The sequence below is a fragment of the Lolium rigidum genome, chromosome 2 (genome assembly GCF_022539505.1).
Source record: "Lolium rigidum isolate FL_2022 chromosome 2, APGP_CSIRO_Lrig_0.1, whole genome shotgun sequence".
Lineage (NCBI taxonomy): Eukaryota > Viridiplantae > Streptophyta > Magnoliopsida > Poales > Poaceae > Lolium > Lolium rigidum.
Genome location: NC_061509.1, coordinates 145,238,302 through 145,249,745, shown reverse-complemented (window position 1 = coordinate 145,249,745; position 11,444 = coordinate 145,238,302). Strand labels below are relative to the sequence as shown.

At 45.3% G+C, this 11,444-nt stretch overlaps 1 protein-coding gene across 3 annotated transcripts; it reads right to left on the bottom strand.

The window, feature by feature from the left end:
* Nucleotides 1–8,444: 8,444 nt before the first annotated feature.
* LOC124687399 (dof zinc finger protein 2-like) lies at nt 8,445–11,020 on the bottom strand. Of its 3 annotated transcripts, none has more exons than XM_047221184.1 (3): nt 10,771–11,020; nt 9,126–9,894; nt 8,445–9,071 (listed from the first exon to the last, which is right to left on the bottom strand). In XM_047221184.1, exons 1-3 carry the CDS (start codon nt 10,792–10,794, stop codon nt 8,749–8,751), a joined length of 1,116 nt encoding a protein of 371 aa, XP_047077140.1. In that variant the 5' UTR covers nt 10,795–11,020; the 3' UTR covers nt 8,445–8,748. The 3 variants fall into 3 exon arrangements, with proteins under 3 accessions (XP_047077140.1, XP_047077141.1, XP_047077139.1); XM_047221185.1 differs by having other exon boundaries at nt 8,445–9,065; XM_047221183.1 differs by having other exon boundaries at nt 8,445–9,894.
* Nucleotides 11,021–11,444: the final 424 nt, after the last annotated feature.

The following is an 11,444-nucleotide window of genomic DNA, read 5'->3' as shown; positions in this document are numbered from 1 at the left end:
TGCAATTTAGACCGAGTACTAACATAGCATACACACTGTCAACAATAGCTATGAAAGGGGGAATAGATCGCATCGATACTATCATAGTAATAGTTAACTTCATAATCTACAAGAGATTACAATCATAACCTACGCCAAGTACTACATGATGCACACACTATCAACATTACATCATGGAGGAGGAATAGACTACTTAATAACATCACTAGAGTAGCACATAGATTAATAGTGATACAAAGCTCATGATCACATAAAGATCATACCATGGGAGAGAGAGATGAACCACATAGCTACCGGTAGAGCCCTCAGCCTCGGGGGAGAACTACTCCCTCCTCATCATGGGAGACAGCAACGGCGATGAAGATGGCGGTGGTGTCGATGGAGGTGACTCCGGGGGCAATTCCCTGTCCCGGCGGTGTGCCGGAACAGAGACTTCTGTCCCCCGAATTGGAGTTTCGCGATGGCGGCGGCGCCCCTGGAGTCTTTCTGGAGTTTCGTCAATTGGTATCGAGTTTTTAGGTCACGAGGGGTTATATAGGCGAAGAGGCGGAGTCGGAGGGGCCAGGGGGCCCCCTCCCCATAGGCTGGCGCGGCCAGGGGGCCACCCGCGCCGCCTTATGGTGTGGGTCCCCTGCTGCCTTTCCTCGTCTCCCCTTCAGACTTCTGGAACCTTCCGTGAATTATAAGATCGTGGGATTTTGTTTCATCGAATTCCAAGAATATTGCCCGAACAGCCTTTCTGGAACCAAAAACAACAGAAAACAGGAACTGGCACTGTGGCATCTTGTTAATAGGTTAGTTCCGGAAAATGCATAAAATCATTATAAAGTGTGAGCAAAACATGTAGGTATTGTCATAAAACTAGCATGGAACATCAGAAATGATAGATACGTTGGAGACGTATCAAATGTACATGGTAGAACAAATGTGATAAGTGAGTATGATTCTTCTTATTTATATTTGGAAAGGCAAGCAATCCAAAAGAGAAAAAACTCCTCTTGGTAGATTTCATCTTTCTCCAATGATACTTCTGTCTGTTACCAAAGCCATGATCCGCGCATCTATTAAGGTGGTTAAACAGATCAAAGCTTTAAGGTTGGTGGTTCCTTGTGATTCCTCGAGTATTGTCAGATCCTCTTTGATATCGACCATCACGCGGGATCGATGATTCACTAGCAAACAAGTTCATGTCTATGAGTTCTTGAGATCATGTAACCTGGACCCTTAATTAAATTAGACAACATTATATGCACATAGACATTCATTCTCATACATAATCATCTTAATCATAAATTTACAAATAGATAGAATAAAATTGGCACAACACATCTTACCAATCCCCTACATCTCCCACGTCAATGGGATCTACACACACTTGGGAGGATAATAGCACAATGATATCATATCGATGTAAATATAGTTCATATCGATATTACGGTAGCAAGCCACAATAGTTGAAGATCAAATCAAATACAAATCGGGATGGAAATAGAGGTTTAAATTCCTAATCTTGCAAGTATGAATCTCTCACTCTCTCAGTATAGGTGGGATGTGATGGATGAGGTGATGATCTTGATCGGCTTGATCTTCGCGGGAGTCGATGCTGGTCTTCTCCCTCTTCAGATCAGATCTCTTCTGTTCTGGGGCGAATGGTGGCTGCTGCGTTGTGTTTCTTCTATGTTGCCCTTCACGAAAGAGGCTTGGCTTGATATGGGGAAGGCGGCAGCGCATAGTACGGGAGGGTGGTACGGTCGGCCCCACCCGTACGGGTGCCCACTAAACTCTCTATCGCGCCTAGATGGAATTGGCCTCTAAAGGAAATCTCCTTATTTTGTTGCAATCAGCTCATAAATATCCTCGGATCCTCCATAAATGATGGTTTCCTGAAATACATAATTCAAAACAAGGTTTCCCCTGAATTGTGATACTAACATTAGTTGAAACACAAAACCCAATGAAAACCCAATAAAACCAAGTGATAGATCGTGAAGAATCTGCAGTAAAAAGTATCCAAATTTGGAGCTACATACACCATCTTTTTTGCACTTGCTTAAAATGACCACATGTTTCCACTTATAAATGATTTTTTGTTGTAACAAGGAAATGCTTTTGGAAATATCGTTTGGCATGTCTCTCTATGCCAAATATGGGCTCACTTCCCCCCAAAGCCATTAATTTGATATAAGATCGATCATTTTGTGGAGATATTTTTCCGAAAGTCTTCATAATTCAAGTTTATCATTTTTTCCCTGTCCGGTAAGTAGTACACAAAAAGGACTTCATGCTAAAGTATTATACTTTTTTTTAGTTTTTCTTGTATTTTTTTACTTTTTTTAAAGGGGTTGAAAAGGTCACTACTAGGAAAATCCTTATAAGTAGAAATGTATTCTGTGGCGCACCTAAAAGTGCGTGCTCCACAAAAATATTTGTGTGGCGCATGCTCCACATAATTTTTCAACTTTTATGGTGCATCAAACAGTGGTGCGCCACATAATTCTTGCTTTCTTTAGCGCATGTAGCCAGATACGCCACAGAAACTTTGTGGGGCCCACGTGAGATCCGGTACTGCACATGGGTGAAGGCAATTTTGTGGCGCATGTGCCAACATGCGCCCAGAAAGATGGACTTCTGTGGTGCACATTCGCATATGCGCCACATAATTCCGTGTGGGGGTCCAGACCTAACTGTAGCATGCCACATTTCTATGGCGCAAATGTTAATATACGCCACATAAGTTCGTCTTTCTGTGGCGCATGTAGGCATATGCGCCACAGAATGTGTACAGTTTTTTTGCTCTCCACGCACCCCACCCCCCGATCGCCTTTTTAGGTTTGTAAAATATAAAAGAAATAAATAGAAAATTTAAAAAAATCCTTCGAGTTGCCCATGTATTATGTCATCTAGTTTTAATGAAAATTAACAAACATAAATTTAGATTTTTTGGCAAAATTGTGTTGTGTAACGGTAAAATTGGATTTCTGGGTTTACCGGTTAGGCAATTTTTAGAATCGCCAAATTCGAAAAGAGTAAAAAGTAACGGCAAAGTTAAAGTTTTTTCTTACAAAAAATAAAATATTCGATTTTTTCTGTGGCGCACCATATGCACATGCGCCACAGAATTCTTAGCCTGAAATTTGAATTTCGTCGGCGCCCTTATCCTCCTCCCTCCTCTCCTCCACTTCTCCTCCTCCTCCTTCTCCTCGCTTCTCCTCCTTCTCCTCCCTTCTTCTCCCTCCTCCTCCTCCTCCTCCGGCAACCTCCTCCTCCTCCTCCGGCGACCTCCCCCTCCTGCGGCGACCACCACCACCTCCTCCTCCTCCTCCACCTCCGGCGACCACCACCTCCTCCTCCTCCACCTCCGGCGACCACCACCTCCTCCTCCACCACCACCACTGCCACCTCCTCCTCCACCACCACCACCTCCTCCGGCCGGCCTCATCGGCCTCCTCCTCATCATCCTCCACCCACCCCACCCACCCAACCACCCACCTCCGGCAACCTCTGGAATATTTAAAAAAAAATCCGGCGAAAGTCCGGCCGCCCCAGAAGCCTACCTGGTGCGCCAGAGCAATTTAAAAAAATTTGATGCGCCACAAAAATAAACATATGTCGCGTGACTTCTGTGGCGTACGGAACATGCACCATAGAAAGTAAAAACACGTGGGTTACACATCTATCCATAGCAAGGACATAAATCTTTCAATAGCTATTGCATCGAATGTTAATTGGGTAGCTTACAATGATATTTGAGGATTTTTTAAGGACCAAACTATTACTCGAATGTTGTTTAATTTGATTTACTTTTACAAAATAGGTAAAAAAATCACTTAGGCATGCGAAAGTTGCTAGACAATGAGAATATTCAAAATATTTATAAATTTTCAATCCAATACGGTCTAATTTGTATGAAACTTTTAGAGGTGCCATTTTGCACCATATTATTTGCACTTGCTTCAAAAGCCCCTTTTTGGCACTTAGAAAATGAAAAATATTGTTTTGTAAGAGAAAAAATAGAAACTCATTTTGGTAAGATTTGTAGCATGAAAGTTATGCACCTTTGACACACATATGTCCACATTATCATGAGTTGTGCCATCAGATGGCTATGTCTTGGTCAACTAGCTTGAATGTCATGTATATCTATTTTTTGCGAAAATTCCGCCGATCTATTAATAATCACCAATAGCAGTACAAATAGACCCAAAAGTAATAAAAATTACAAGCAGGTCTTTGGACCATCTAGCGACGACTACACACACTGACGCGAGCCGAAGGCGCGCCGCCGTCCTCGCCCCTCCATCACCGGAGCCAGGCAAATCTTATCGTAGTAGAGCTTGTTGTAGTAGATAAACGGGAAGTCGTCGTGCTAAGGCTCCAAAGGACCAACGCACCAGAGCAGCAACCGTCACCAAAGATGACAACCGTAGATCGGAAGAGACTGACCTAAAACCACACAAACGAACATGAAAACCGATCGGATCCCATGAGATCCGCCGGATAGGGCGGGGAGGACCTTATTCTAACATCAGGATATAGCCGTCGCCTCACCATCCCAAAGAAGATACTGAAAACAACCTAACAAAGAACGAAAAACCCTCTGCGGGCGAGAGGCCGTGGTCTGCTATACCTCCAAGTCCCCAAGGCCACCGGAGGCAAAGCGGACCAGCAGCATCGCCGGCGAGGGAACGGAACCCTAGATGGGTTTTCCTTGTCGCCTCCCTATCGCCTCCTCTGAGTCATGTACGTACCGGTTGAATGTCATGTAATATGGTCATACATGATCGACCATTTTGTGAATAAACTATTTGAAAGTTATTAGAATACAAATCTAACATTTTTCGGCAACTAGTACAGGTAAAAGGACTCCATGTCAAAGCAAAGTCAAAATGATCACCAATCTATTCATGGAAAAGATCTGAATCTATCGAATTCTATGTGGCTATTGCATAGAATCCTACTTCAGTACCTTAAATTGATTTTTGGGAATATTTAGGACAAAATATAACACACTTGTAATTCCTTTTTGAATTAGTTTCGAGAATTTGACCGAAGTCTACAAATCTAGAAAGTTCAAAATATTTGGGAACTGTGCATCCAATATAGTCTACTTTTAGTAAAAATTGGAGATGTGCAATGTTGCTCCATATTATTTGTACTTCCTTAAAAAGCATTAGTGCCCTTAGAAAATGGACAAAAAAATTGTAACAAAAAGTGAGAAACGCATTTTGGCAATATTGTTTGGGATAGCAACATGCACATTTGTGCCAAATATAGGCACAGTTCATGAACTATGCAATGGATAATGAGAAGATGATCTTTCTGAGGAAAAAGCAAAATATTAGCCTATTTTTTGTTAGGCTACACTTAGCAAAGATTATGTGTTGTTTCCTTTCCATCAACAATGCCATGCGTGGACACGTTTCCACCACCATTGTCAGTTTTCTTTAGATAAAAGGCATATATATGCCCGACTTTAAATTAATAAAGCCTGGAGAGTTCACAGAAAGCCCGACCATTGTCAGTTTGTCACGTGTTGTTCTTTGCTAAGAGTTCTTTTTCATCTATGCCGAGTGTTTTTCCATTATTTTGTTGAGAATCGTGTCTTTGCTGAGTGTATTTTACACAACTCCTTGCTAGAGTGCCCGATAAAAGAAACTCAGCAAAGGGATAGACACTCCCACCATTGTTAGTTGTTTGTCGATAGGATCAGGCAAAAGTCCTAAACCTATCTTCAGTTAACTCACAAATACAAACATAATCTATATTTTGGTGGGATTTTTATAGTTATATTTAAACAAAATAAAGAGGTCCCATCAACATGCAAAGTGATGGCTAGGGTTTATACAACCAGGAAGAAGAGATAATGGAGGCTGATCTCCAACTCTTGGCTTTATAGCTTTGTAAACATGTGAAAACCAAAGTTGACAGATAAATGAAGAGAGATAACGCCTTGCATTTGTGGGAGGAAGAACAATGATGCACGATATCACCAAAGATGTCCCTTGGAATATCAACATCGACTAGGATAAGCATATGACAAGAAGCGGTAAGTTACATATCTCAGTCGTTCAATGCAAGATGGACGGCAAAGCTTGATCAAGAAGAGCAAACCAGTACACATCGCAATAAAGAAGTGAAGTGTCTATCACGGCTTTAGAGTTAGATTCCTCATGTGACTTCCCTACCTGCCCTAGACGGTTATCGATTGGCAGGCGAAATACGAAGGCAACCAACTATATTTACGTGGTGCCAAATGGTTATAATTTCCATCAAGTTTAGGGGCAGTACTAGCCAACTAGGAGGAGGCTGGACGCAAAGCAACCTAGGAAGCCTTAAATGAGGGTTTATCGTTAGGTCAATAGGAAAACAATAGGGTTGTCAAATTAAGCCACTATAAGTTAATGTAACCATGTTCGTCTGAGGCTGGTCCCTGATTGTTGTCGGTGCAAACGTTGTCACTGAAATAGTTCAATACCATTCTCAGAGCACCACCAGATGGTCACATAAGAAGCACGGTCGAAAATGGAGAAGATTACTATTTGGCAAGAAGTAGCAACATATGATATGATACTCCATTTCGAAAAAATATGATATGATACTATGATCTATGGCTTGAGAAGGGAGAGGGGGGTACAATAAGTACATAACTATTTGGCAAGAAGGCGCCAACATAAGATACTGTGACTAGAGAAAGGACAGAGAAAAATAAAGAACATGATGATTTTGCAAGAACTAGAGTTTTATTATTACAAAGCATAGTTATCTAGGCTCCTTGCTCTAGATCATTAGAGAAATGATAAAACAATGGAGCAACTAGAAAAATATGGTGATCATTTGAGGGTTTTAATTTTGTGTGCCCATTATTGCTAAATAACCTGTATTTGTAGTAGTGCAGAAACGAACTATGGCAACCTGAAGCATGGGTCGATGGCCCGCTAGAACTGTAGGGCATGGTTGCACTTGCACACATACCCAAACATACCATACCATATCTTATCTTCCTTAATGAGTAGTCCTAGCAGCACATTGAATATGAAACTGGTGGTTTATTTGTATATAAGGTTGGCCGAATGCAACTAGATGAAGGAATAGTATGCGGCGGGATCCCATCCCCAGGAGAATGTTTTTGTGGGCTCAAAATTAAGAATGGAAGAACGTCTTTTTTATGGTTAAAACTGTAGTCCGACCATTCGATAGAGATAAACAAAGGGAGTTCACTTCTTGTACACACTTGACGAATTTTTGACAAAACAGACCACCTGCGTGAGTGAATTGTCAAAAATGACCACCTCCGAAAATTATTATCAAAAAGGACCACCTGCGTCGTGGCGGCACGCGTGCCAGGCGACACCTGTGGCCTGCCGCCACAGCCAGGGCGTGCCGCCGTTGCCCCTGGCGGCATGTCCACAATGATCAATGAATAGTGTCCTGATCAATGAACAGTGCACGTTAGAACAAAATTTGTTGAATTTGTCTTTTTTGTTGAGCCCAAAATACAACGTATTTTACAGTGAATTTTTGCACGATTGTAGTGCATAGAGTTAGCTACATGTAGGTATTTTTTCGAATTTTTTGAGATATTTTTTAAAAAATCAAAACGGGCTACTATTCATATATCAGCACAATATGAACATGCCGCCGTTGGCTGTGGCGGCAGGCCCTGCCGCCTCCGGCTGTGGCGGCAGGCGACACGTGTCACCTGGCACGCGTGCCGCCATGACGCAGGTGGTCCTTTTTGACAATAATTTTTGAAGGTGGTCCTTTTTGACAATTCACTCGCGCAGGTGGTCTCTTCTGTCAAAAATTCCACACTTGACATGAGAGGTCAGGTACTCTCGCCAGGATGCAAGGGGCGTGGCAATATGATGTGAGGAGTGGCTGAGTGTACCTACTGGTTTAGAAAAATGGCATGGTTCGTACAAATGAGCACGATGGCCTAACATATGATAATAGTTTCATGGAGAGAGAGAGAAAGAGGTGCTTGTCATACATACATATTCTCTCTTTCGCCATTGCGCTCCTTTTCTGCTCCTCGCACTAGCTAGTGCTTTTCATGGCTGGAAGATTCTTGGTTTCCGGATGATGGCGAGAGACGACATCTCAGACTCTCGGAGCTAGCCAGCCTGCTACAAGAAAAGAGCACAGAAGAAGGGGGAATATATGTCTGACGTACAGGTATGCAGGAAAAGAAACATATATTACATGCTGTAAGGCCCTGGGTGTTGATCGCAATCACTATGTAAAGAAAAACGAGTGCATTTCGGCTTCACAAAAACCCTCTAATCTAGCTAGAGTTCTATGCTAGAAGAGTCTGGCCAATCAACTTGATGTTTGGACTCGAACCATGCGGTAAAAACAAAGGATCATCACTGCAGATTCTTCATGAATAAAGAGCATGATGAACAACTCATTTGTCACTATAATCAAAAATATGATTCATTTGCTTAAGATAAATAGAAAGCTTTATATCACTAGTTCATCACTCCTTACTTAATCTGTGTTAGCCCCCAAGTCGATCACCACACACATGAACAAACAGGAAGAAATTAAGAAGGAACAGCAAGAACAGTAGGAAAACCAAACCCCAATTGAAGAGAGATAAAACGCCATATGTAACACTAATCACCACCACCGCTTATTAACTCCTTGTCTCTATCTCGATCTATCATCTTCACATGCTGACAACCGCGCGTGCATGAGCCATGCATGAATGTTAAAGGCGGCGCCACGCGCGTAGCTGGCACCAACCTACCAAGAACCACCGCCACCGCCGCCGTCATTGCTGCTGCCATTTCCGATCATGCCATTATTCCAGAACCCGAGGGTTTCATGACCGCCGCCGCCACCACCACCTTCCTGTTCCTTGCTGTGCTCATACTGATCCCCGCCACCGCCGCTTGCACCTCTTCCAGCAGCGCTCACCTCCGGCTTCAAGTCTTCGAAGGGGAACAGCAACCTGCCTGCTGCGCTCTCCTGCGTCCCCTGCAACCCAGCGCCATAACCCCCACCGCCGCCACCACCTCCTCCCGTGTCCAGCGAAAATCCGAGCATGTTCTGAACCTGCTGTTGGTGTTGCTGCTGTTGCTGGTGGTGTTGCTGCTGCTGATGCTGCTGGTGTTGCTGATGCGGCGGTGGCATGCGGAACTCGCCAAGCGCGAACCCCGCAGCAGCGTACTCCGGAGGCATCCCTAGCTGCACCTGCGGCAGCGGAACGTAGCAGCCTGTGCTCCTCAGCAGCTCCATCGCCGAGAACGCGCCAATGCCCCTGCCGCCCGTGCCGTTGGCCGCCATGGCACCCGCTGGGTTGCAGACGTTGCTGCTCTCCAGGCTAGGGAACGCGGCGTACTCCGACGGGTGCAGGACGCGGCCGTGGTGGTGCGGGAACGCCAGGTTCAGGTCGTGCGCGCCCTCATGCATCAGCTTCGGATTCTTGGCCGCCATCCCGACGGGGATCGTCCCGGAAGCCGCCGCGGAGGTGGAGACGGCAGCAGCCGCCGCGGACGACACGACCGCTGAGGACGACCGCTTGTTCTTCCGTGAGCCGCCGCCGACCGGGACGTTCCGGAGGGAGCCTCCCTCGGTCCAGTAGCGCCGGCACGTCTTGCAGAAGTAGCGCGGCTGCTGGAGGCTGTAGTTGTTGTAGTAGCAGAACTTGGTGTTGGTGGAGTTGCACCTCGGGCAGTTGATTGCTTTCTCCTTCTGCGGCCGCGCCTTCCGCTCCGTGGATCCCGCACCGGCTGACGCCGCGCCCGCTGCTGCCGCCGGCGGATTAGGACCGGCGGCTCTCTGGGCTTCAGCACCAGTTGCCGGCGCTGGTGGTGGATTCTGATTCGCATTAGGATTTTGGTTTGCAGTCATGATCATCTCCTCCATGGGCTTCACGAGCCCTAGACCCTGGTGATTGACACAAGTTGCACTTCATTAGATTCGCACAAAGCCAAAATGAAACGAATGTTAAGATAGAAAGAGCTAAGAAATCAAGAATATGCTGTGTGTGTATATGGCAGGACGGATGGGGGAGTGTGAGAGCCTAAGGTGTGAGGATTCTTATGGTGCAACAAAGAACCAAGCAAATGGATACAAAGCGAGATTAAAGGGAGGGGAAAAGGAGAATGGAAAAGGTGAAAAAAAGCTAGGGAAAAGATGAGAGAGAAACATACCACCACACAAAACACAACTTTGTTTGTAGGGTTGTGCTTGTGGCTTGGCAGTACTGCCGTGCTGCATGCTACATCATCCAAGACATGGCTACTCTTTTGATGCAAGGTGCTGGGGAAGAGGGAGGGGGAAAAGCTAAGAGAAAAGAGAGATGAAAAGGATGAGAGGAAAGGATAAGAAAGAAAGTGAGGAACAAAGGAGAAAAAGAAAAGGGGTCCGTGCGCCTGTGTGCTCCTTTCGAGGATTAAAAGCGGAAGCAGGGGAGAATTAAAGGCCGCAAGGCCCTGAGGTCGAAGCCAACGGAGAAGACAACACAGAGACAGAAAGAGAGACGGCCATATATATGCATAGATCTACACCAGGAACAAAAGGTTCACCATGGCAGTTCCCAAGATCGTCATATCCCATCAAGGAAAGCTAGCGCAAAGATCAAGAGCACGCTAAAGAAGAAAGCATCGACAAAGAACGCAGCATCAAGATCTGCAGGAGCAGAAGCCAAGTAGCCATGCCGGGGAGGGGAAGATCTTGCATGCATACACGGCCCTAGATGCATGCCGATGTTGAAGCAGTTCCGAGTTTGAGAGCCTCATCTATGAAGACCGATAATCTTACCTGGTGCCACTGGGCTGCATCCATCCAAGGATCGATCCCAATTGCTGTTCGCCAACGAAAATTCTCGCCTGCTGCGCTATGAACAAGATGAGGAATTGGGATAGACGACAGAAGCCGAGCGAGAGGAGGGTGAGGAGCTGCTAGATGTCTCGTCTCGAGCACACGGAAGGGAGAGGAAGGAATGTCTTGTGGATGACCGCAGTGGAATCGCTCCCCCTTCTCTCTCCTCCATATGTCATGAGATAGTGGGATTCTTTTTCTCAGTATTTTTTATTTCTCCAGAGAGAGCAGGAAGGAGGAGGAAGAGGGAGGGAAATTGCTGCGCTAGCTTGGTATGGCTAATTGGCTAGCATGTTTATTTTTGCCTTCTGCTGGTCGCCAAATTTTGTCCGCGTAGGCTTCCAAAGTCTGTTTTGTGTTGTTGCGAGTTTTGGGTCGTCTGCAGGGGACTTTGGGGAGAAACTAGTCAACCCAAGGGCAGCTGCGCAGACCCTGATCAGAGTGAACCCTGATCAGAGTGATGGTCCATGGGGCCACGCACGTGTTTGCAACCAACCAGGGTGTTTCTAGTGTTTAGCAGTGAGTATGAGCAGCGTCCACACAGATCAGCTTGGAGCCAGCAGTCTGGATCACAACTGGTTCGAGTACGTGTTAAATGCAACCAGATCATCGAA

What these genes read in the sequence shown, in the direction of transcription:
- LOC124687399 (XM_047221183.1), bottom strand. Translation starts at nt 10,794, where the DNA reads ATGGATGCAGCCCAGTGGCACCAG. An exon ending in ATGCAGCCCAGTGGCACCAG is followed by an intron (nt 9,895 to 10,770) that starts GTAAGATTATCG and finishes GTCAATCACCAG; the next exon opens with GGTCTAGGGCTCGTGAAGCC.